Source organism: Nyctereutes procyonoides, unplaced genomic scaffold (genome assembly GCF_905146905.1).
Source record: "Nyctereutes procyonoides isolate TBG_1078 unplaced genomic scaffold, NYPRO_anot_genome, whole genome shotgun sequence".
NCBI lineage: Eukaryota > Metazoa > Chordata > Mammalia > Carnivora > Canidae > Nyctereutes > Nyctereutes procyonoides.
Genome location: NW_026575046.1, coordinates 53,134,067 through 53,159,316, shown reverse-complemented (window position 1 = coordinate 53,159,316; position 25,250 = coordinate 53,134,067). Strand labels below are relative to the sequence as shown.

At 64.4% G+C, this 25,250-nt stretch overlaps 2 protein-coding genes across 2 annotated transcripts; both read right to left on the bottom strand.

The window, feature by feature from the left end:
- Positions 1-3,686: 3,686 nt before the first annotated feature.
- On the bottom strand, positions 3,687-7,269 carry GDF2 (growth differentiation factor 2). Its single transcript, XM_055324853.1, has 2 exons — positions 6,951-7,269; positions 3,687-4,733 (listed from the first exon to the last, which is right to left on the bottom strand). The coding sequence occupies exons 1-2, from the start codon at positions 7,267-7,269 to the stop codon at positions 3,790-3,792; spliced, it is 1,263 nt and encodes a 420-aa protein (XP_055180828.1). The 3' UTR covers positions 3,687-3,789.
- A 7,140-nt stretch (positions 7,270-14,409) lies between these two features.
- GDF10 (growth differentiation factor 10) lies at positions 14,410-24,943 on the bottom strand. The gene is made up of 5 exons (XM_055324852.1): positions 24,848-24,943; positions 24,126-24,353; positions 23,516-23,714; positions 17,357-18,285; positions 14,410-15,357 (listed from the first exon to the last, which is right to left on the bottom strand). Exons 1-5 carry the CDS (start codon positions 24,941-24,943, stop codon positions 15,166-15,168), a joined length of 1,644 nt encoding a protein of 547 aa, XP_055180827.1. The 3' UTR covers positions 14,410-15,165.
- Between the last annotated feature and the right edge of the window lie 307 nt (positions 24,944-25,250).

The window sequence follows — 25,250 nt, the reverse complement described above, 5'->3', positions numbered from 1 at the left end:
GTGTACAAAGCCTGGAGTTTGCAAAGCAGCCAAAAGCGGGGCTGGGAGAGGCACGATGGGTGGGTGGGCAGATCCTGAGGCCGGACCGGTGCAGGGTCAGCAGGTCCGGGGGGCGAGGCAGGCCTGGCTCCCTTTGGGGGTGTCAGAGCGTCAGCAGGCTCGCCGGGTGGAGGGGCTCTGGTCGAGGCCCCAGGCCCGTGGGTGAGGACTGAACCTAGGGAGGTGGTTCAAGATCAGTTTGACCGGTGCACAGTCGTCAGCACGGACGTTGTCAAGGAGGAGAACCTGGTACCTCTGATCTCTGGGATTTCGTTAAAAAAGGCGGCAATGGCGCATCTGGCTACTGCAGACCTACCTGCCCTTGAGCCCCTGGCCCTCCGGCCGTGCTGTCCACACCGGCCGCGGCACAGAGCCTGCGACCTGTACTCTTCCGCGTGCCCCGGGAGACCGTGCGCCACCCCACACCGCACCCAGCGCCGGCCCTTCCTTGGCAGCAGGATCCCCGTGGCTTGTCCGGCTTCTAGGATTCTATCAAAACGGGGAAAGAGGCATCCCCGGGTCGCTGCGTCCCTGCAGCTTCTCTCTCCAGGGCCAGCTGTGTGCAGGGGGGTCTTGTGCTTGGGTCCCCCACGGTAGGTTCGCATGGGATCCGCGCGGGCCCCCGAGGCCGGGATGGTGCCAGCACTTCGTGGGGGATGGCACGCGGTCAGGGCGGGGTGTCCCGGGCTGGCCACTGCCCTGAGGCTACGGGGCTCCCGTCCTTTTCATGTGAGTGGGCTCTGGGGTCACGGACGGGCTGGCCGCTGATGGAGGCTGCTCCCCACCGTCTGCAGGTTGGGGGTTTGTGCGGGAGGAATCCTGGCAGCCGTCCGGGGGAGGAGGGGGTAGCTAAAACGGCGATGACCATTGGGACTTGGGAGTTGCCCAGGGCAGGGGAGGAAGAGGAGGTGCTCATGCCACAGCTGTGGCCCATGGCCTATCCGTGGGGTCCCGGGGGCCAGGGGGTCGCCCCGGGGCTTCTAGGACGTGAACCACCTGTCGCTCCCATTGCCCGCTCGGCTCTAACTGCCCGCCGCTCCGGGTCTTGGTGACTGCGGCCCAGCACTGCCCCGAGCACCCGGCGGGCGAGGATCCCACAGAGCAGGGCCAGTGGGGGGCACCGCCCGAGAGCGCAGCCTGTGTCCTTGCCGCGACCCTGACCCTCCGTGAGGGAGGTCGTCGGGACGGAGAGCGTGGGGTTAGCCCCGCGGCCGGGGTCAAACCCCGGGTCCAGCCCTCCCGGCTGAGCTCTGAGCCAAGGCCAAAGCCTCCAGAAGCCTCCACCTCCTCTTCATTTGCAAAAGTCAGGATAGAAATGTCTTTTATTCTGTGGGTGTCGTGTGAGCTCCGGAGTGCACGTCCCTGGCCCAGCCGGCACTCGGGGACCCCCGCCTCTCCCCAGGGCTGGCCCCACGGTCCCCCCACTCCACCCTCTCGCTGTCGCTTCCTGCCGGGGCTTCCTGCCCGGCATCTCTGAGCCCCTCTGTCCTCCCGCTCTGCGCCCGGGGGGCGGGTGACATGAGGAGCAGGGGACAGTGCCTCCCTACGTGTGATGGTGACAACCCCCCACCCCCGTTGCAAGTGCGGTAGTAGAAGCGGAGGGCTCGGTACCGCATTGGGGGACGAGCTCTGCTGGGGTGATCCCCCAGAAGCATCCGCGGGGACATGGACACCATGCAGCACCTGGGGGCGCTCCCCGCAGATTCTTTTCCCAACACGTGGTCCGGGCCCCGTTGCCCTGAACCTGGGCCCCGAGTGTGACCAGGCTGCAGGCTCTCAGGCCTCGTCCCCGGAGGACCTGGTGGCGTGGGCGGCTTGTGAGCAGAGGCGGGCAGGTCCCCACGCCAAGCCCACAACAGCCACAGGACAGAAGCACGGTCATGCTCCTCAGGGTGGGGAGGTCGGGGCCAGGCTGCGGTGGGGAGGCTGAGGGGTGCCACCGGAGCCGGGCCTTCAGGGAAGGTGACTGGGCTGCGGTGGAGCGGGGCCTGAGGGCAGGCCGAGGCCTGAGGGCAGGCCGAGGACTAAGGGAGCTGGGCTGGGGCGGGGCTGGAGCGGGGCGGCTCTGGCTCCGACCCTCTGGGCAGGCCCTTCCGTGGACATCTCCCGGACCCCCCCCCAACAACGGAGATGCTGCCCCCTGCATCCGCCTGCAGCTCTGTCCCCAGGGAGGGGAGGGCCCGGGGGCAGGGGAGGCCTGGGTGCAGCGTCCCGGGGCCATCAGGCCTCTGATCAGTGGAGTCCACCGCGGACACATTCGACTTCATTTCCGAGTGAAGCTTTGATGCAGACACAGGATTGTGCCGCCGGAACTAAGAGGAGTTCCTCATCCGGCCTCACCAGGAGTTAGTATTTTCTACAATTCGGTAGTTAATTGTATTTAAATTAATGAATTTGAATTCAGTTAAAGCTCTCCGTTGGTTCCATGTAAACTAACATAAGTTTTTTTTTTTTTTAAATATGCTGGGAGCTTCCACTGGCGGGGAAGGCTGGGTGGCGGGGCCTGCGACGGGTTCTGCTCCAGCCGCGGCCCTCAGGGCTCCCAGGAAACCCCGTCCTCCCCGGGGTCAGCGGGCCGAGTCCGGTCCTGGGGCCGGAGCCGTGCAGCTCAGGGAAGCCGGCGGGGGCGGCGGGGGCTGGGAAGGCCCGGCTGGTCGAGGGGCGGCTGCGGGCCCCCCGGGAAGGCCGCACTCCTCGCTCGAGTTCGCATCACCAGGACTAAAAGCAGGGACATCGCAGCCACCGAGGCAAGAGCACATTTATTCCAACCAACTCCAATCCAGGCCCTGGGGCGTCGTGCTGGTGAGCTGCTTGGGCCGTGCACACCCGGGGACCCCGTGCTGGGCAGTGGCCCGCACCGCCGGCTGGACGCGTTGTCCCACGGCCCCGGCCCCCGGTCCCCCCCGGTCCCCACCCCGTCCCCCGGCCGCCGTGCGTACGCAGCCTCGGGCACCTGTCGTGCACTCCGTTCCTCCTGCAGCTGCTCTGGGGGATGGTTGCCTGGGGACTCGAGGCGCATCTGAGAAAGCACTGGGCCCCTGGTGTAGCCCGGCGCCCGTCAGAACGTGCTGGACGCTCCAGCGGCCTGGCCAGCCTGGTGGGCACTGGCTGGGGCTCAGTGCAGCTCGGCCCCGCTCCCCACCTCCAGCGTCTAATTTTCTTTAGCTGCGAGGTGACCTGATACTCTTTGATGGGGTACCTGAGAGGGTCCTGGGCCCCAGGGGATGACGGATCTGTGCAGACCGAGGGTTGGACCCCATCTCCGCGGCCGGTGTGGCTTGAAATGCCTGCGTTTTGGTTGCTCGTGAGCCCCACCTCGCCGAGTTGCAGGGAGGCTCGAAACGAGGGGTGTAGAGCACATGGTTCTCCAGGCCCACACCCCCTGAGTTGTGAGAATGTGCCCCGTACTTCCCGCCTCTTTTAAGCCCCACCAATCTCTGCACCTCATCTGTCCAGCCCCCTGCCCTCATTTCTGCTATTTTCTGCTAACCCTGGATTGCTTCCCTCTCAGCCTCTTTTCTCTTCTCCCCCCTTGCACCCCAATGATCCTTCCAGGCTCTCCTCCTCTCCCCCGCCCCCGCCCCGGCCCCGGCCACTGCTGTCCCCTGCGAATGGGCCCAGTGGTGGACGCCTGGGGTGGGCAGGCCTTCGCCTCCCAGACGTGGCCACCCCCTTCCCTCCTTCCCTGGGCTGGCATGCCCAGAGGGAAACGGGGCCCGTCCACCCTGTCCCCCCCGCCCGAGGCTGGCACTACCTGCACCCACACTCTGCCACACTCATCCCTTCGTAGTGGTACTTGAGAGTGGGGACCCCCATGTCATCCTTGTAGAGGATGGAGATGGGGCTCAGTTTGGTGGGCACGCAGCAGGCCTTGCCCACCTTCATGGGGAATTTGAGATGCACCAGAGTCTGCACAATGGCATGTTTTGTTGGGGTCATGTCGTCAGCCAGGGGGAAGAAGCAGCCGCCTTTACATTCGTAAGCGTCGTACTCCTTGGGTGCAATGATCCAGCTGTCCCAGCCGATGTCCTCAAAGTTCACCCGCAGGGAGGTCTTCTGACAGTGGTTGTTGGCTCCGGCACTCCTCTTCCGTCTGGCTAACAAGGACCCTGTGGTCGTGTGACCTTCCCCGCCCCCCTCAGCCTTGCGGTCACCCGTCCCTGCTGGACCGTTCTTGGACCACTTCGTGAGCACGCTGTCCTGTTCGTGGCCGATCATCTCCCTGAGCTCCAGCCTGGTCTCCTTGGTCCCATTGCTGCGGTCATTGGAGAAGACGACAAAGAAGGGCAGGTTTTTGGAGCCCGGGGGGACACTGATATCCAGCTTGTCGCAGCCCTTCCTGTGACTCTCCACAGTCACTTCCAGTTTGTTTTTGCTCTTGGCAGAGTCTGCTCTGACCCACCGCTTCACAGCGCTGGACACCTCAAAGGTCTCCCAGCCCTCATCCGAGATGTCCTGGGACACGAGGAACATCTTGGTGCCTGCAGAAGCATCCCAGGCATCTGCTCCATCCAGAACGTCATAAATAGCCATGTTGCCTCTCAGCTCACGAGAAGCGGCTCCGTGACCTTGGCAGGAGACGTAGAGTCGGAGCTCGGCCCTGGTGATCTGCTCATGCCTAGGAATGGAGACGTTGAAGAGCAAGATGTGCTTCTGGAAGGGGAAGTCCTCTGTGGCCATGATGGAGACAGCATCTGAAATGCAAGGGTACAGTCAAGGTCACCTTTCATGACACCAAAGCTGAGACTCGTGACTTGGGTCAAAGGGCATCCAGGATCTGACTGACCAACTCTATCAAATCTTTATTTGGTTTCACTTAGGCCCTTCTTGTAGAAGGATTTAAAAGACATTTAGGATCTTCCAGAAAACTAGAGGCAGGAGGTGCTTGCATTGGAGTTGACGGGTCCACCCTTCAGGGAGCACCTACTAGGTGCCCAGCATCGCACTAGGAGCTCTGCATTCTCTGTGCCACTTTGCTCTCCTCACGGGCCCTGGGACGGTCTGATTATTTCCACTTTTACAGATGTGGAGACTGGCATTTGGGCTGTTTAACTGCCAAGCGCACACATCCTGTTAAGCTCCTCACATTAAAAGAAAGTACCAAATAAGCAGCGCAGCAAAGCATACCGTCAGCCTCAGAGTGGGAATCGCAAGCACGTGACGTGGGAGGAGCCGCCCTGGGAGGGGATGGCAAATTTCCAGCATTAACACAATGTTAAAAATCTCAGCAATTTAAACAGCATAGAAATTATTCAGAACTCTAATTTCCAAGCAAAGTGAAACTGAATTTTTTTTTTAATTGGGGGAAAAAAATGAAAGAGATTCACCTCACCTGCTTTGTCACATTAGTCATCAATGGGGCATACCCTGTAGCTACCCAAGTGTCTCAGTTTCCAACTTCTCCTAGCTGGCACGCAGCCACCAGCACGTCTCTGTGATGCCACAGCTCGGTCACAGCGTGAGGGGAGCCTGCGTGCTGCTGTGAGATCCGGCAGCATCTGGCAGACCAAGGTGCTAGTCTGGACTCTGTCCCTTCCCAGGCTCGTGACCTCGGAGAAGTGCTGAGTGGCTCTGAGCCTCAGTTGCCTCATCTGTGGAATGGGGCTCATCCTCCCCGCCTTCCAGGGTTGGTGGGAGGCTCCCCCAAGGCGGCACATGGAACTTACTGACACTGCCCCTGGCTCACAGCTGATGCTTGGCCAGTGCTTCTGCATCCTCCTCAGACCCTCCTTCCCAACCTGCACGCCCCTCAGAGCGTGTGGCCCCGCACCCAGTGTGCGTGTGCCGTTCTAGCTCCTGCAGAATGCATGGGAACAGCGAACGGGGCCCATGAGCAGGAGTGGTCTCCTGTGCCATGCTTGGAAAATTGCTGCAGGCCCATGTCACACATCCACAAAATGTCACCCTCCCTGCCTGAGCCGCGCTTAGACCGTCTGCGAGGGAAGCGTAATTGGCCTCCACGGCGGCATGGGCCGTGGGCAGAGCTGGATTGAGCCAGGAAGCCTGTGCTGGGGACACAGTCAGTGCTGGGCAGGGGAGGGGATGCTCATGGACGTGGCTCCAAATGCTGGACCCCCGGACCATGAGATGGTGATGCGGTCCAGCCAGGGAGGCACGCCTTCTCCCGAAGAACAGGCTACAGAGCTGGAGACTAACTGGCAGCATCTGGGTGATCCATAGACCACATTTTTTGAAATCAAGCTAATATTTTAAAAATCAGCAAGTTCACATCCAATCTAGAGTTTTCTCCTTCTTCTGGGGAATCAGAAAACTCAGGACGCCGGGCTTGCACCACGACCATGACGGGGCATGTGCTCCGCAGGCGTGGCAAGTCGGGGGGCTGTGGTGCTCAGCCAGGCCTATTAGGGGTTTGCAGGTGTCAAGCCTGCGGGAGGGAGGCCCCTGTGCCCGGGCGCTCAGAGAGGCAGTGGCAGCCGGGGCCAAGCTTTGTGGGCCTGCAGGGCCTGCGTCACAAGGCAGCTGTGGAACCGTCTTCTGACCTGGGCAAGCTCCCCCTGTATCCGCCGCCTTGGCCGCGTCCTGCGAACTGAGTCCGTGTTTGCTACCTCCCAGCCCTCTCCGATGGGGTAGATCATTTTATGTGTAGAAGATGACAGGCTTGTCCTCTAAAATCTCTGTCTCGGAAAAACTGCTCAGACGTGTAGACGCTTTGTGATGGGAGAGAAACAGACCTTCTTCCAAGGTCCAAAAACACACCAACTGGTTGAAAGCTGGGTAAGCTGGCTGTGTTCAAGTGGGGAGGCTACGGCCCCAACCTCCTTCCCGGAGCCACCCGAGGACAAAGCCTGGCCCGCAGCGCCGAGCTCACCCATGCATTGCATCTCATTGAGCTCCTTCAAAGGCCCCTTGCGAGCCCCCCGTGGGCCCTCCTGCCCCCCGCGCCCCGGTACCTTCCACGCTGAAGCTGCGCACCACGTTGGAGGTGGGCGCGGCCGCCTTGTCGCTGGCATAGCGGTGGTACAGGTCAAGCATGTACTGCGGCGGCTCCGCGCGGGCCCGGGGCTGGGCCGGGACGCCGCTCAGGTTGAGGCCGCGCAGGAGGTCCCGCTGCACCGCCTGCGGCAGCGCCCTAAGGTCCCGCGGCCCCCCGGGCACCCCCTGCGAGCCCGGCCGCCGGCGCCCCTCGAGCGGCCGCCCCCGCGCCCCGCAGCCCAGCAGCCACAGGGTGCACAGGGCGCGCAGGGCCCCGCCGACCGCCCCACCGCACATCCTGGGACGCGCTCGCCCTGCACCGGACACTGCGGGCAGCGGCCGGGCGGCGGGCAGGGCGCGGGGGCGGGGGGGGGGCGGGGGCGGGGCCACCGGGCCTGAGGGGGCTCCCCAGCCTGAGCCCGGGTTCACCGCCCTGGCCCGTGGCCTCCTCCTCCCCGCGGCCTCCTCCTCCCCGCGGCCTCTGCCCCGCCAGGCCTCCTACCCCCAGGCCTCCTCCCACCCCCTGCGGCTGCTCCAGGAGCCCGGGGGTGCACCGACCCAGCCCGCGGCCTCCTCCCCCAGTCCTCCACCCCCCGCGGCCGCCTCCCGTTCCCCACGGCCTCCTCCCTCCTCCCCGCGGCCTCCTCCTCCCCGCGGCCTCCTCCCCTCACGGCCTCCTCCCGCCCCCTGCGACTGCTCGGGGACCCTGGGGTGCACCGCCCCGGCCCGTGGCCTCCGCCCCCTGTGCCCCCCTCCCCGCGGCCTCCACCCCCCCTTCCTGCGGCTTCCGCCCCCCACGGCCTCCACCCCCTGTGCCCTCCTTCCCGTGACCCCATGCGGCCTCCATCCCCCTTCCCACGGCCACCAACCGCCTCTCCGTGGCCTCCGGGCCCGACACGGCCTCTGCCCCCCTTCCTGCGGCCTCCTCCCCCCTGCGTTCCCCACCCCGTGGTTCCCCCATGGCCTCCACCTCCCTCCCCGCAGCCTCTGCCCCCCGCGCCCCCCTTCCCGCGGCCTCCACCCCCTCCCCGCGGCCTCCTCCCGCTGCGCCCCCCTCCCCGTGGTCCCCCCCCGCGGCCTCCACCCCCTCCCCGCGGCCTCCTCCCCCCTGCGCCCCCCTCCCCGTGGCCCCCCCACGGCCTCCACCCCCTCCCCGCGGCCACCGACCCCCTCCCCGCGGCCCCCCGTCCCAGCGGCCTCCCGCTCGCTCCTACAGGCCTCGACCTCCGCCCTTATCTGAGGCCGCCCCGCTAATGAAGGCTCTGTAAACATCTGGGAAGCCCACAGGGCCTGTGGGAAGGGCGCGGCCGCTGCGGAGAATCTGAACTTCCCGGTGGGGTTATCGCCCCCTAATTAGGATCCTCTGTCCTTTCCTTGCCAGCTCAGCCCAGAAGACTCGAGGCGGGTGCACATGCTCCTTGTGGCTGCGCAAATGAGGAATCCAGGAAACGGACAAGACCAAGAAGTCCTCCAAGTACAGAAACCACACAAAACTCTCAGAAGACCCGGGCCTGGGGGGTGGGGTCCCCCAGGGTCAGTAGGAGGCCCTGGCCCTGGGGAGCACACGGGGGCTGGGTGTGTGGCTGCAGAGCTACCCGTGCTGCTTCTCAGCCAGGTGAGCCCTGAACTCGAGACCCCGGAGCAAGGCAGCATCTAGTGAGGTGATGGAGGCTTTGGAGTCCCTGAGAGGAGGGTTCACACCCGGCTCCCTCATCTGCAGCCCACGAGTGTCACCTCACCTTTTTGAGCCTCGAGTTTACAAGAGACGTGTGAGAAGTCTAGGATGACCATGTGCTGAACATCATGGCAGTCGCTGCCAGCTGGGCCCACCGGTGGTCGCACGCTCCCCATCTGCTCTCTAGGGACGCTGTACCCTCCCTGACACCTGCTGCCCAGGCCCCAGGAGAGCTCTGGCCCTGGGCTGGGGCTGGGCGTCCCTGCTTGTGTCACTGGGAGGCTGCTGGGGCCACACTCCGCACCCCGAGGAAGTGTGCAATCCGGGGAGTAGAAGCGGAACGGGGCAGCCCTGAGACCAGCACATGCCTGGGTGCTGTCCCCCCGCCCCGGGAGGTGGACCAGCTGCAGCCAGGAGGGCTCTGTGGGCCCCCAGGGTCTGAGTTATTGTGAGGGCGTCATGCCCACACTGGTCTCTGTCCATTCCCATTATGTGTGGGTTTGAGGTTAAAAAACTGGGGATGGTCACAAATCTCTTGGAGGCTCTCAGGAGGGGTAGCCCCAAGTCAAGCAGCTTCGGGAAGCCGTAGGAGGAGCAGGCAGGCCAGCAGGTGGTGGCGGGGTCCCAGGGTGTGCCCAGCGTCCCCCACCCGCCGCGGGGGCAGGGTGAAACCCAAGCTCCAGAGCTGCCGGCCTGGATGGAACTTGCTGTCCCCATCCCATGGGGACACCGTTAAGGGAGGCTGGATGGGAAGGGGGCAGCTTTGGAAGTGCCACTCGCAGAGGGGACGGAAGCATGCTGGGCGTTGAGCCAGCTTAGTGCGAGAGCTCGGGGCAGGGAAGGAGAAGGGTGCAAGGCCGGAGATGCCGCTGCCGCTGCCCTGCGCGGGGAGGGCCTGGGGGGGCCAGAAGAGCCGCAGGCGGAAACAGGCCGAGGGCTGCGTGAGGGTGGCCTGAATGTGGTCGGGGCGGAGGGGCTGCCTCCTGATGTGTTCTTAAGAGCCCCGTAGGTCTCTTTTCTGATTACAACAGTAGAGTACGGTGAGGGTAACTCGGGAAATGCGAAACATGTTGAAGAAGGAAGTAAAAATAGTCTCTGGTCTCAGTGCCCAGTGAGGCCCATGGTCCATATTCTGAAAGCCAGTGGGCTACGTACCAAGGTAACATTGCAAGGCTCATGCGTATGGGCTCTATTTTACTTATTTTCCTAAGACTGTTCGTCAGAAGAGGAACGTCTAGGTCAGCGTATGCAAGCATCCTCAAAGCTCTTGGTACGCACGGCAAGTTGCTTTCCAGAAATGCTCTTTTAACATCCCCTCCCACGAGCAGGGCCCAAGTGCCAGTCCGAGCGGCGGTGCTCTCTAGGAATTCGATGAACAAACATGTCAATTTGCTTTGCCTGCTGAGGAGACTGCAGCTGCTCACGTTCTGAGGAGCCACCACCCAGGATCGGGGCCTCTGCGCTCTGGAAGGTGCAGCCACCTCCGACCCCCTCGTGGTCTGGGCTGTGCTCGGGACACACACCTGGGGCCCCGCGGGGTGCCCAGGGTGGGACTGGGGGCCCGCAGACACCGGGCTGCCGCACGATCGCTGGGCGCTGGCCTGGGCCTGGTGCGGAGGCGCTGAGCGGGTGCCCGTGCTGCCCGTGTCCATGTGGCGCCCGCGCTCTCCTCTCCGCTTCTGTAACCGGAGCAGTGCTGCCCTCCCGCCATGGAGCCCGGCCTCCTGGGCTTCCCCTTGCCATGCCTCGCGCTCCTCCCCGCCAGCCTCCCTCTGCCCAGGCCCTCCCGCCTCAGTGTCTGCATAGACTCCCCTCCGGCGCCTCTGGGTTCTCGGACGCCTGGGTCTCCTGCCACCCAGGACGCGGGCCCTAGGGCCGCATGGGCCATTGGCTCTGGCGGAACGTCCTGCTGCCATTGGACAAGCCTGGAGAGTGGGCCCTGTGTTCACGGTGGATCTGAGGCCCAGCTTCCCTGGGCAGGCCTCCTTGCTCATCTCTGTGCATGTCCCCTGGCTCCTCAGTGGCCCGGTATGTGAGACCGGGTGGCCCTGCCCAGGGGCTGTGGACCCAGTGCAGCCCCCGTCTGGCTCGAGGCCCCGGCTGGCACTGCCGCGCTGCAGACACCATCATTGCGAGCACATGCCACGGGGACGCAGTGGGATGCGCAGGAGCGGGCCTCGGAGTGAAGGGCACCCGCTGAGTGCTCAGCCAGCAGCAGCAGCCGGCCCCGGGTGTGCCCAGCCGGCAGCACGTTTGCTGGAGCAGTGGTTCTTCGAGTGTGGCTCCTGGCCCTGCCGCAAAGCTCCCAAAAGCTGGTTATGGAGGCAGAGTCTTGGTCTGGGTCGGCGGCTCTAGAGGCGAGACCCAGCAGCCTGCGCCAGCCCCACATCAGCTCCTGGCACACACCCCGGTCTGCACGTTGGACTCGATAAAAAAGGAAATCCGTAGGAGGCTTCCAGGAGGTGAGTACGTGTGTGCTGCCCACCGTGCTACTGGGCACGCAGTAGCCACTACGTGACTGGGTGGACAGGCGCACACGACGGCGTTTAGAGCAGGGTCAGCCCTGAGAGGGAAGGAGAAGACCTGCAAAGCTGCGGCGAGCAGCATTCTCTCTAGGAGTAGAAGAGAGCAAAGGAATAAAGCAAGTCTCAGGGGCATCAGTCGACCTGAAACCTGAAAATCATTTCAGGTTTCCGGCTTTTGCTAAAGGAAACCTCCTTGAAGGGCCGGCCCTGCCCGGCTGCCCTTCCCACCAGAGTGCAAGAGTGCAGCCCCTTGTGCACTTTGCACGGGCAAGAACCTGCACCACCTTCACGCCGCCGGCCGAGCCTGCTCTCCCACCCTGGGGGCGTCGGCTCCGTCCCTCTCCTCCAGAGCCCCTCCTCACGCTCTCCCACTCCCACTCCCACTCCAGGCTTCTGTCGGCTCGTGCAGCCCGGCCCTGCATCCACCTGGCCACCGAAGAGGCATTGGGTACAGGCTACAGCTCGTGTGGCATTTTATGAGCAACTTAGACCTATGAGGCACCTGTTGCAGTGCCTCAGGCCGGACCCTTGGGGGCACCTGGAGTCCGTCTCCCCACTTGTAGGATAAAGGCCATTTCAGAAGTTTCCCCAAGTTTCTAGCTCTCTGGAACTATCCATATTTGTCACATGAGTTATCTTTGAGGCCCTGCCCTTTCAGAGGATATGAACGTCCAGGAATAGGGCTCAGAGGCAGGCCACCACCCTGCTCCCTCTGACACAGATGAAGCCTGGTGACCGCAGGGACCCACGCGCATCTAGGCTGCATGCTTGAGCCTTTTGTGTTTGGGCCGATGTGACGCTGGTGTTTGGCTTTTAAGAGGAAACAAAAATTGTTTCATACAAACGTTTCTTTCCAAACCTTGCTTCACTCCCAGGCCATCCAGTGCCACTGGGAAAATCCTAATAGGCTGGTGGTGGGGGTCACTGAGCAGGAGGCTGGGGGGCAGCACCAGCCACATGGCCCTGGAGTCAGGCGGCCGCGGGCGTCAAAGCTGACGTTGCCCGTGGCCCTGGTGAGGCGCCGTGGCCGTGCTGCCCATCCCGAGCCTGCTCTTCTGTAGCAGCAATTGCACAGCTAAGTTGCAAGGTGGCTGTGAGGCTAATAAAGACGCCGTATCTAGGGGCATCCGGGGCTCTGCGATGGAGCGTCTGCCTTCGCCCCGGGGTCTTTGGTTGGGCTTAATCCTACATATCTTAGTGTTCTTGGTGCTAATACACATGGGATGGGACTGAGTCCTCAGTTTCTCTTCCTGCTGCCTCGTTACTGGTGCATAGAAATGCAAGAGATTTCTGCAAGTTTTCACTTTGTATCCTTTACTGAATTTATCAGTTTTTGATGGAGACTTTAGGGTTGAGGATGATATTCTGGGTTTCTCATCTAAGGTTTTTAATGTGAGGTACATTCCCTCTAAACTTAACCTGTTGAGGGTTTTCACCATGACTGGATGTTGTGTTTTATCAATGTTTTTACTGCATCTGTTGAAATGGTCACTTGGTGGGACACCTGGGGGGCTCAGTAGTTGAGCGGCTGCCTTCGGCCCAGAGCGTGACCCCGGGGTCCCGGGATCGAGTCCCGCGTCGGGCTCCCTGCATAGAGCCTGCTTCTCCCTCTGCCTGTGTCTCTGCCTCTGCCTGTGTCTCTGCCTCTCTCTCTGTGTCTCTCATGAATAAATAAATGAAATAATTTAAAAAAATATGCTGTGTCTAAACTGCACGACACTTCATAAAAGTGAGTGTCATTGACACCAGCTCTTGCTGCACACTCCATGATCATCACCGGCATGGGCATAGACCCAGCATGGCTGGACGTGGGTGGGCTCCCAGGCTGCCCCCATCCGTGTCAACCAGCAGTGGAGCCCCTCCGAAGCCACAGGCTTGTGTGATGACCCCGATCTTCCAGAAATCGCACATTGGGGAAGGAATGAGATGGAACCTGCACAGGACACCTGATTTCATCAAGAAATGGAAAGGGAGCCGCAGATGAGAAAAAACCGAGGGGGACAAGGTTAAAGGAAGAATGTGCACTGAGAGGAAGGGAACTGGGAACCTTATCGAGTCGCCCTGGTTTTGCTCATTTTGCTGTTAACTTGTGTCGCGTCCCGGCACGTGGAGGGCATGACGCGGCCGGCGGGCTCCGGTGCAGGTGGGGGGAGGCCAGCTGCACACAGTGGCGGAGGCTGCAGGCCCTGCAGGCAGACACCCAGTGCCTGGGCCCAGCCTTGCCACCCGCTTGCCGCCGGCCCATGCACCCAGGCCCGCGGACCGTGGGGGGGAGACACAGACCGCCCCCCCTGCAGCAAGCAGGCGGCCTACAGGAGATCGGGCCCCTCCGTCTGCCCACCTGGAGCAGCCTGGCGAGGAGCTGCTGGGCTGGGCTGACCCTGAGGCCTCACTAGACTCCGGGCCCCCCCACAGCCGGGGCCTGGCGTCGTGGCCCCCACCGCTGCTGCCGGTCTTGCCGTGTCTGCTGGGAGCGCCTGCCGTGCCCCGGCCCCGCTCGCCATCTCAGGAGCCAACCAAGCACGGCCGTGGGGCCTGGCGCACGGACAAGGGGCCTCCCCTCGGAGGTGGCTCTGGCTCCTCGGCCTCCTCCAGGGGAGGACGGCGGCCGCAGCTCTCAGGGCCCAGCCGAGGACTTGGATGCCTGCCCGAGCGGCCCGGCGTCTCCCGTCCAGGACCATCCAGGACCATCAGCTGGGGGTAAGGGACCTGCATCCGGGAGGCTCCTCTGGGGAGGGGTGGCCAGTGGGGAGCGGGAGCCGCGCCTCAGGGGACACCCCGTCTGCGTCTCACTCAGGCCCTCGCTCCAAGCAGGACGGGAAGAGGCCTGTCCCCGAGCGCCACAGCCAATCCCCCACGTGTCCGGCACCGCGGTCGCTCACGGCCCTCCAAAGCTGAGGGTGTGAGGAAGCTCCGCGGGATGACTGAGCCTGCCCGGGGGCCTGTCCTGCCCGAGGAGCCCCGGCGGCACCCATGGGCGGCACCTGTGCACCCGTGGGCGGCACCTGTGGGGTGGCACCTGTGCACCTGTGCAGCAGCAGCCATGGGGTGGAGCGGGCATGCAGGAAGCGGGAAGCCTTAGGAGTAGCTGGTTTCCGGAACCGAGGACGGACAGGCCGGGGGGCTCCGCTCCCCAAGCGTGCAGTGCCCTCGCGGCCACCAGGTCATGTTTGTCGGGATCTGTGCATATTTGGGGATGGCTGACATTCAGTTTCTCAGGTACCGCTGTACCTTTAATTTATTAGCTTTCGATAAAAACACACAACATACACAATCTACAGTATGGAAAGTATAATTTACAAAAATATAAAAATCTCGGTTACTTTTTAGTATTCCAACGTATCACTGCCTGTGTTATTTCAATAAACATGTTTGAACAATGCACCCCTAACTAGCCTGATGACCTCTGTGAGGAACGGTGTCCACGCCCTCCCCTTTGCTTTGAAATAAAATATATATTAAGAGAAAGCAACCAGAACCGGTCACACGTGCACCGTGCGTATGAAAGCTCTTGCCGCTGTTTGGAAGTTCGCGCTGCGCTTGGGTGCCAGGGTCCCCCATCCCTCATGTGGCCCCGGGTGTTCTCCACTGATGCTTTACACGGGGGTTCTTTCCTGCGGAGAGAGTAGGAGCCTGCAGGTCTGGAACCTTCCTCCCCAGTCACGAGACGATGCTCATGGAAGCCAACACAGTGGCCACATTGGGCTCTGGGGTCCTGCGAGCGGAAGCGTGGACGGCGGGCGGCCCCCAGGTGGGGCTGACCCCTGGGTTCCTTCGGGGGATTCCGAGTGGCGAGCAGGGGCTGAGTCATCAGCAACTGTCCCCCCAGAATGCACCGTGGGGGACAGACCTTGTGGGACCGGCGGGGGTGCCGGTGAGCTGCGCCCCGCATATGCAGCTGCCCCCTCCTGAGGCCCTCACCCCAGAGGCCATGGTGCTGCCTGCCGGGTGCGGGGTGGGCGGAGGTTTCCTTCCACCCCGGAGCGGCTGGTCCTACCGGCAGGCGCAGGTCTCCACGGACATGTTGGGGTACACCTTCAGAACCACGTCACGGTTCTCATCCAGGAAGAGGACCCCGAGAGAGTTCATCTTGTCAGGGACGCAGCACGGCTCTGGGATGCCGGGGACGATGCCCACGGCCCTGACAATGCTCTGGATGGTGGCGTGGTTGGACGGGCGGACGACCTGCAGACGGGAGGAGCACGGTTACCCGGCGCTCTGCCCTCACCCAGCCATGGGCCACCTGCGTGGGCTTGACAGGGCCTCAGGACAGGTGCTGACCCGGAAGGTGAGAGTTCAGGGCGGGCACCGGGGCCTCTGAGCGCAGGGTTGCGTGCCGCGGTCCTGCCCCTGGGCCTCGGGAGGGAAGTTGCGGCCCTACATGGCACTGGCCACTTGGGGGCACCTGCGCCTTGCTCATCCCCAGAGGGTGAGGCAGGTCTGCGGCTCTGCTGGGGCCACGGCCGCCCAATTTTCACAGCCGCCTCCTGCGCCTCCTGCGTGAGTGTGTCCTCAGCCCTGGGGAAGGCCCAAAGGTGTGAGCCCCGCACAGTGGGGGCCGAATGGACGTTCCCGAGGGCCTGCCTCGCCTCCCCACCCCGTCTACCAGGCGTGGGGGTGGGATTACCTTAATTGTACGGGTGAAGAAGCAGAAGCTTCAAATGTCTGAGGAGCTGGACCAAGACCCCGAGTTAGGGAGCAGCCAAAGTCACAGGCTGTGCAGCCTTCCTTGCCTCCCCAGGCACCGTGTGCACCCAGGAGCTGGGTCCAGCCTCAAGCACGGAGAAGGCCCTTCTCTGGCATAGGGAGCGGGACAGGGCCCGGGGGTGCCCACTTCCACACGGTGTGCTGGAGGCCCCCGCGGGGCGGGTGGGGGCATGGCAGGGGCCTGGGGCAGGGGCTGGTTCGTGGTGCAGGCCTCGGGGAAGGCGTGGGGCTCAGCAGACGGTAAGGTGGGCGCTGGCTCACCCCGGCTGCCCGCAGCGGCCCACTCCCTCTCTGCATGTGCAGGAAGAGCCCTTTAAGTCCCAAACAGCTTCCTGCCCCGCTGGGAAATCCCAGACGACTGATTTATTTACATTCAAATTGGATTTATGTACAGATTTCCTTTCTCAAAGGGGAAGGAATGACCTGGAACTGACAGAGGAGCTAAGCGCCCCCAGGAAAGTGAGCACTCTGTGGGGAGGGCCGACCCCAGCTGGCGGCCAGCCCGCCCACCTGCAGCCCAGAGATGGGTGGATGGAGCCTTGACCCAGCCTGGGGGGGGGGACCTGCCAACCTAGGGCCACGAGGGGACAACACTGCCACCTGCGGGGACCGTGCACACTCAGGCTCTGTGAGCGCTGGAGGCCCTGCCCTGAGTGCCAAGCAGGGGGTGGTGGGGGGCAAGGGGCCCACAGGAAGCCCCCGAGGCCAGGTCTGTGCTGCTCACAGCCCCCAGTGCCCTGAGGGCCAGGCCAGGAAGGGAAGGAGACCTTAGTGAGGAGGGGGGTTCAGAGGCCTGCGCTGCCTCGGGGGGTGGGGCAGCGTGTATGCAGCACACACCCAAGGGTGGATCTTCCCCGAGAAGACACGTTCTGATTTAAAGTTCGAACTCAGGGCACCTGTGGGGCCAGCGGTGGAGCATCTGCCTTCAGCTCAGACCATGATCCCGGGGTCCCAGGATAGAGTCCCACATCGGGCTCCTCACAGGGAGCCTGCTTCTCCTCCCTCCGCCTGTGTCTCTCCCTCTCTCTCTGTGTCTCTCGTGAATAAATAAAATCTTAAAAAAGTAAATAAAACTGAAAACTCAACTAGGTCGGCCCTTTCAGAAGCACAGTGAAGCCACGTCTGCCCGCGGGTTGTACCTGCAACAGCTGCCGCCTACATGTGCACCTGCCCCCCACCTGGAGGCAATGGCAGGGGCTGCCCCACACACATGCACCTGTCCCCCACCTGGAGGGGATGGCAGGGCTGCCCAGCGTGCACCTGCCCCCACCTGGAGGTGATGGCAGGGGCTGCCCCCCACCTGGAGGTGATGGCAGGGGCTGCCCCCCACACGTGCACCTGTCCCCTACCTGGAGGGGTCGGCAGGGGCTGCCCCCTACACGTGCACCTGCCCCCCACCTGGAGGACGGCAGGCGTCCTCAGCCCCAGGGCCCAGCGGGCAGGAGGTCACAGAGCAGGGCCCTCGGGAGGCGCCTACCTTGGGCATGGGGAACTCGCACTCCCCTGCGCAGTAGTAGGCATCGAAGGACTTGGGCAAGACGATCCATTCGTTCCAGCCGATGTCAGCGAAGTCCACCCTGAGGTACCTGCGGGAGCAGACCCTGGGCTCGGCCCACTGCCTCCGCCGGGCTTTCCGCATGGTCTGCTCGTCGAAGTCCAGCACCCGTGAGGCGGCCGGCGCGTCGGGGCCCTTCCTCCTGCGCTCCCGGCGCCCGGGCCGCGGCTTGAGCGCCCCGAGGGGGCCACGCCACAGCTCGTGCCGGGGCCGCGGGGGCTGCCGCGCGGGGGGCACATGCCCTGGCCTCTCGTGCAACCCTGGTAGCTCGTTGTCCTGCAGCGGCCCCGGGGCCTGCGAGGCCCGGCGCACGCGTGGGTCAGTGGAGCCGTTGTGGGCAGTGCGGGGCTCTGGGTCGGCCGCCGGGAGGGGGTCATACCTCTGCAGCGTCCCTGCCACGCTGTTGGGCTCGGCGATGGCCAGGTCGTCGGCGTAAACCAGCAGGTAGGGCAAGGGTGCGCTCGGCCCTGCCGCCCCCGGGGCGCCCCCCACGGGGTCCAGCTGCGCCCACAGGAGCAGCTCGCCAGCCTGCCGCGCGGCCCTCACGATGGGCGAGATGTCCCTGGCCTGCCACAGGCCACGCGGCGGGGGCGCCAGGGCCAGGGCCCCGCGAAGCAGCCCCTGCGCGGCCGTGTTCTGCGCGACGCTGCGGAAGAGCAGGTGGCGGCGGGCGGGCGGCCCGGGCGGCGGGAGGCGGCAGGATGTGCTCCTCGCCCGCTGCCTGCAGGTCTCCTCGCGCGCCCGGGGCCAGTGGGGCTCCATGTACAAGTGGAAGGTGGCGGAGAGGATCACCTCCGAGTCCTGCAGGGAAGTCAGGTTGAAGACGAACGCAGGCCTCTGGTCCACCGTGTCTGTGAGGGCGGGAGGAACACAGTGGGTTAGGACCCTGGGTCGGGACAGAGGGGGGGCCCAGCGGGAGGCCTCCAGGAGGCCCGCCAGGCTCGCCTCTCCTCCTGTGATCCTCCCCGGAGGCCGAGGGGGTGCCCTGACTTATCCCCAAGGAGCAGGTGAGGAACTGAGGTGGGTCGGGAGGGCAGGGAGGTGGGGATCCTGCATCCCATTGCAGGAAGGAAGAGGTAGGAGCCGCGGCCCAGGCCCTCCCTCCCTGCTGCTCAGGGACAGGTGCCAGCCTCACGACACCTCCACTCAGGAGAGAAGGTGGAATCAGGTTTTGGGATTCGGGATGCTTGGATTCGGGGGCAAGCCCTGGGCGGGCCTCCTGCTTGTGCCCAGCCCTCCCTCCCACCCACGTCAAACAGGCTCATTCTTCCAAATGTGGTGAATGGCGTGGGGCACCCCTGGCTTCCTGCACTCCTAGTCCTTCCGGGGGGAACCTGGACCGGAGGGCACAGCTGTCTGGGCATCTGCTTCTGGTTTTGCCCAAGGGCTGGGAAAGCTCATTTCACAAAGAGAGAGTGCCATCCGGGTTCCATGGGGCCACTCGACAGGTCTGCAAGGACCCGCTGGCTCTCCAGAGGCCAGGATCAGAGTAAGGCCGGGATTGGGGTAAGGTGGGATCGGGGTAAAGCCCAGGATCAGGGTAAGGTCGGGATCAGGGAGGCCGGAATCAGGGGTAAGGCTGGGATCAGGGGTGAGCTGGGATCGGGGGTGAGTCGGGATTGGGGTGAGGCTGGGAGCCATCTAACACCAGGTGCCTGGCTCAGGAGCACTCGGGCCTCCCCCCAGGCCGTCCTCCTGCCGGCCTCTGCCAGGTGCTCCCCGGGGCCACGAGCAGACGTCCTCATCCCTCATCCATGGCCCGGGAGGCAGCCCGAGCCAGGCAGCCGAGTCCTCGGGGGCTCGCGCTGGAGGAGGCATCCGTGGGGTGGCGCAGGCTGCCAGGAGCCCAGGGAATGATGGGCGCGGGCTGCCCAAGCTGCGGGGGGGACCGTGCACGGGCAGGACCCTGGGCCCACGGGGTCTCAGCCTCCCTGACACCTGCACCCACGGAACCGGCTGGGACTTGGTTGTCTTTTGTTGTTGTTGTTTTTCAACCGAAATACTAAGTTTAGGGTCATTTCCTTCCCTTGGGAGGAAGGCGTAACCCGCGTACATGCTACACGCTCCACCTGTGGGGCAGCGCAGGCCGGAGGGACATGTGCACGTGGCTCCACAGACTCCGCGGGCCTTGGTGCCTGGGGCTCAGGTTCTGTACCTCTGCCGCCCTCCCCTGGAGATGCTCACTCGAGGGTCTGGCACAGGGGGGCCGAGGGATTTGGGTTTTAAGCAGCGTCGCAGACAGTTCTGCCCATCAGGCATGTCTGTGTAGGTCTGGGGCACAAACCCGCCAACAGCACAGCCCCCCCTGTCCTCCAGGCTGCCCAGGCCCTGGGGAGCCAGACCCCAGGCTGCAGCCCGACCATGCTCGGCGGCCTCAGGTGCACAGTGGGGTCTTGCGTCACCTGACTGCAGGACTCGGTACAGGACACGCAGCATGCCAGGCACGGAGGAGGAGCCCCGCCCCCCACTCAAGCTCCACGCATGCCCAATTCCACAGAGAGGACCGCAGAGGCCATTCGTTTCTGGAGCGAGATGGAGCTTCACAAGGGGGTTCGGACTTGCCTCAAGCAACCAGCTGGCCCAGGGCAGGGCCTGGGCATGCACCCGTCTGTCTGACCCCATGGCTGTGCCCCCGTGTGCCCTGCTGGAAGGCCCCTGCCTCCTACGGGATAGCAGACGTAACAGAGGCCACGCTCTGTGAAGTCATCATGTGGGCGTTTTGGGGTTCTAACTCCGAGGAAGAAAAGACTAACTTTATCTAGATGAGCTCTTCTCTCCTGGGAGTTCTAGAAATCTGAGAATCCGAACTGGGTCCACTTTGTGGGCACTCAGCCTCCTTCCCGAAAGTGGTGGGGGGCTGCGGGGGGGGGGCGGGGAGAGGTCCCCTGGGCACCCTGCTGGCCTGGGGGAACTGGACTCAAGCCAAAGGGAGACTTGTCCCTTCACCACGGCCCTAGAATTAGCCATCAGGGTGGCCAAAGTGAGAACGTGGGGCAGAAGATTCCAGCACCAAGGTAGGCTGGAGGAAGGGAGCCGTGGGCCCTGGGGGTGCTGCAGGGAAGGAGCCGAGGGCATGGGTATGAGGTGCTCATTGCGGGCCCTGGGGGAGACCCGGCCTGCATCGCTTGCCAGCTGTGGAGCCAGAGGCAGATGGGAGCCTCACTGTGCCTCAGTTTCCACATCTGTAAACGGGGCAGGGTGTTTGTAGGCACCTCCTACAGTTGTGTGATCATCTCTGTGGGGCTCGCATGGTACCTGGCACCCAACATGCGCTCAGAATGTAGTAGCCCTGTGGTGTCACCAGCCTCCACCCACGCGCATGCGCTTTCTTCTCCCCCAGCTCGTGCACTTTTCTGGGCAGGGCCAAGAGTCCACGCGTCTTTGTGTCCTCTGGGCTCACGGCACCTGCCACCTAATGAGGGGCTCAGGAAATCCTCGGGAACCAAATGCCCATGACCTCTGGCACTGCTGGCAGACAGGTGCGTACTGTCGTGGTCATGGAGACCTGAAGACAGAAGCTCGGAGACATTCAGCCGCTTGCCCAACTTCACCCAGGTCGGTGGGGGAGCTTAGATTTAAATACAAGTTGTTTGGGACGCGGAGCAGGTCTCACCTTAAGCCCCAGGGTCAGGCTCAGAAGCTCGCTCCGCTGCTCCGTCTAGGTGTAATAGGGAACGTGACACCTCGAGGGGGCGGGGACAGAGTGGCTAAAGCAAGAGCAACAGCATCTAATAAATCACCGACACCTGGGCCAGGCACTGTCCTAAGCACCCGGCATGTCTCAGTTCATCCCAAAGCCCCACAAGGAAGGGAGCATTACTAGCTGCCTTCCAGACGTGAAAACAAACAAGCAACAGCAGGTGAGTCACGGACAGGTTTAGCCCCTGGTCACACTCAGCACTGGGACCTCAGCAGCCCAGCCCGCGCTGAGCTAGGCTGCCTGGGGGCCGCAAGGAACGCGGCTCCAATGGCCCCAGGGCCCAGCCACTGAGGCTGCACAGACCACTGTCGTGCCAGGGGAAGGCCTGGGGCCCCGGCCCGGAGCAAAGGCCCCCACATCGGAGCCTTGTCCACAGGTGAGGGGTGGGAAACCAGACGGCCCGGCCTACGCTAAGCCAGGCGCAAAGCCACGTCCTCCCACGGAGCGTTCACCTGTCCGCCTTGTGCTCAGAAGCTCCTGTCCGGGGACCCGGAGCCTGGACCCACGCCTGGTCAAGTGGTTCCAAAGAATGTGCTGGATCATCCGACAGTCCAGACTCCCCGGATCATCCGGATCTCGCAGAGAATCGTCTGCTCTACCGTCTGTGTCCTAAGTCCTGGGCTTAGCTCCGAGGGAGGTGGGGAGAGGATGCTGGCGGGGGAGTGGCGCTGGCTGGGCAGATGCGGGGTGTCAGTGAAAGCCCCCCCCCAGCCTTCGTTTTCATCTCTGTCAAGTGGGAGGGCTGGATGGGAGGTGCCGTCCTCCGTCCTTTCCAGGGTAACATCCTACGAGTCACTGGTACTTGCGTTGCCCTGCTTTGCGCAGATGGGAAGATAGGATGGAGCGCGTCCGTGCCGGGGCTGCCGGCAGTGGGTGCGCAGCAGCACTGACCCTGCCGGCCCTGCTCTCCTCAGCGACAAGGCTCTGGGGACCGGGTTAATGGCAAGGTCCAGGGCACACCTATATGGCCTTAAATGCCTTGCATTTGGGATCCCTGGGTGGCGCAGTGGTTTGGCTCCTGTCTTTGGCCCAGGGCGTGATCCTGGAGACCCGGGATCGAATCCCACATCTGGCTCCAGGTGCATGGAGCCTGCTTCTCCCTCTGCCTATGTCTCTGCCTCTCTCTCTCTCTGTGACTATCATAAACAAATAAATTTTTTTAAAAAAAGTGCCTTGCATTTCCATGGGAATAACCCGCACCAACACCTCATCTGGTTAGTGCTGGGCTCTGGGCAACCCTGCGGGGAAAGGCGCCGCACACCTGCCCACCTGTCGATGAGTGCAGTCAAGTCCACGGGGCTTTAGTGACTTGCCCAAGGTCCTGATCATGCTGGATGATTCCTGAGTGGCTTAATTTAATAATGCTGCTCCAGAAGTGGACCCCGTGTGATGAATAAAAAGCACCAGGGAGGATGGACTTAGGTCCAGTTGGCGTGGAGCCCGGGAATGGTACCGAGTGGTCTGCTTGGTGGAGGAGGGACAGGCCCCCTGGGGCAGGTGTTCCCAGGACAATCACACAGGCCAGCTTCCGGGTCTGGCTTTGAGGCGGCAGGTATAACCTGGCTCACCGGCCATCCGCGGGTGGCCGACCTGACCCAGCCTGTCTGTCAGGCCTGCTTCTGTCCACCGCAGGGGGGTCCGTCCCTGGAGACCGACAGTGTTTCTCCCGCTGGACGGCCTTCTCCCCCACAAGCGCTGCTGTGGACCCCTCCCCACACTTTCTGGGATGGCGTCCTGTGACTGAGCGGTCTCCATGGCAACAGGGTTTTCCCGCCACCCTTGCCACCAGGCTGCCGGTCTTCGCTGCTTGCCCAGGGCCTGGGCTGGCAGACAGCTGAGGCTACAGCTGGGTGCTCTGTCCCTGACCTCTGTCCAGCATCATCCAAGGTGTGACGACAGGGGGAAGGGTCTGTCCGGGTGGAGCGAGGGTGGGAGTGAAGTAGGATGCCCATCTCTCCCCCGCCCAAGCTTCTGGACCCTTCCCCAAACCCCCGCGGACTGAATGTTTCATGTTAGTGCCTTTCCGGCCTCAGCTGCGTGTGCCCAAGACCAGGCACCCCAGGCCCTCCTGGGTTCACTGTCCAGCCTCGGAGCCCACTGGGGGCCCGGCCAGAGGTCGCGGCCCCTGACAGGCCCACCTGAGGGCGCCCACCTGAGCTCCTGCTCCAGCCTAACAGCCCAAGGACCCGTGGTTAGGGTCCTGAGCTTCCCCGGCCGGGCCGGGGCCTCCCCCTAGGTCTGTGTGCAGCAGCCTCCCCGCCTCCCCTTGGCCGCCCCTGGGGCAGGAGCTCCTCACCCCTCGGGGGCGCTGGGGCCTCCGCACAGTGGAGGAACGAATGAATGAGTGAAGGAGTGAGTGGGTGGGGGGGGCGTGTACTCACCCAACCGGGCCCTGAAGCTGCGGACCGTGTTGCCCCCTCCGGGCCTCGCGCCCCTGCGGCCGTACTTGTCGTAGAGCCGGAGCATGTGAGCGGCCGCCGCGTCCCGGGCGCCCAGGCCCAGAGCCGAGGCCGTGTCCCCGAGGGCGCCGCGGGGGTTCCTGGGGGCCGCAGGGCGGGCGGCGGGGGCGGGCGGCGCGGGCTCCGGGGGGTCCCCGCCCGCGCCGCGGAGCAGCAGCAGCAGCAGCAGGAGCAGCGGGAGCAGCGGCCGCGGGGGCGGGGGCGGCCGTGTGCGCCCCGGGGTCGGGCTCGTCCGCGGGGGTCCGCGGCCCATGGTCGGCGGCGGGAGGGGCGCGGGGAGCGGAGCTCGGGGAGCGGGTGCAGGGAGCTCAGGGGGCGGGCGCGGGTTTAGGGAGAGGGGAGCCGGTGCAAGGAGCTCAGGGGGCGGGCGCGGGTGCAGGGATCGGGGAGCAGAGCGCGGGGAGCAGAGCGCGGGTGCAGGGCGCGGATGCAAGGGGGTGGTGCGGGGAGCGGGGAGGGCGCGGGGAGCCCGGGGGGCGGGTGCGGGGAGTTCAGGGCGCAGAGCGGGGAGCCCAGGGCCTGGAGCCGGTACGGGGAGCGGATCGCGGGTGCAGGGAGAGCAGGGCGCGGAGCGGGGAGCCCGGGGGGCGGGTGCGCGGAGCCGGGAGCTCAGGGCCTGGAGCGGGTGCAGGGAGCCCGGGGCGCGGAGCCGGGAGCTCAGGGCGCGGAGCGGGGAGCCCAGGGCCTGGAGCGGGTGCAGGGAGCCCGGTGCGCGGAGCGGGTGCAGGGAGCCCAGGGCGCGGAGCGGGGAGCCCAGGTCCTGGAGCGGGGAGCCCGGGGCGCGGAGTGGGGAGCTCAGGGCGCAGAGCAGGGAGCCCGGGGGGCGGGTGCGCGGAGCCGGGAGCCCAGGGCCTGGAGCGGGTGCAGGGAGCCCAGGGCGCGCGCCTCCGAGCCCCGCGGAGCCGAGCCGAGCCCGCGCCGACGCCCCAGCGGACTCCGCCGCCAAAGTTGGCGTCCGCGGCGGGCTCGGCGGTTCGGGGGCGGGGCGGGGGCGGCGGGGGCGGCGGGGCCGGGGCGGGGCGGGCGGCGGCGGCCTGGGCCCGGCTGTGCCCCCGGAGCGCGGGGCGGGTGACCCGGGGGGTGGGGGGGTGCTGGGGGCCCTCGGAGCCGCAGGGCGCCCGCTCCCCGTGAGGACCCGAAGGGGATGCGCCCAGGCCCCTGCAAGGGGAACCGCCAACCCTGAGCCCGCCACCCCAGGCCGCTGAGCAGGACCAGCATTAAGACTCGGAATTAGCGCCTTAACCGGCCCCGCACTTGGCCAGGACGCCTCCAGCGCTCGGGGGGCCCTGGGACCAGCAGCCGCTGGCCCTGGAGAACCGCGGTCTCAGCGGCTTTGCCGAGGGTTTCCATGGCATCAGGATAGAGGAGACCGCGGGCCCTCCCGAGGCCTCACAGCAAGGGCCCAGGGCTTGCCTCTAGGGCACTGTCCTGTCCGCAGTGTGGGGTGGGGGGGTGGGGGTCGCCCAGCGTGCTTGGGGCAGACTTACAATTTCATTCTCAACAACCTGTGAGCGACACTTAGCATTTCCTAGCATGAGCTGTGCAGGCGACGTACCAAGGTGGTATCTGCACCGCGAATTAATCAAAAGGCAGGTCCGCGGCTACACGGCCAGGTCACTTCTCACCGTATTCGGAGAGCTGTGCTTTAATGTAACTG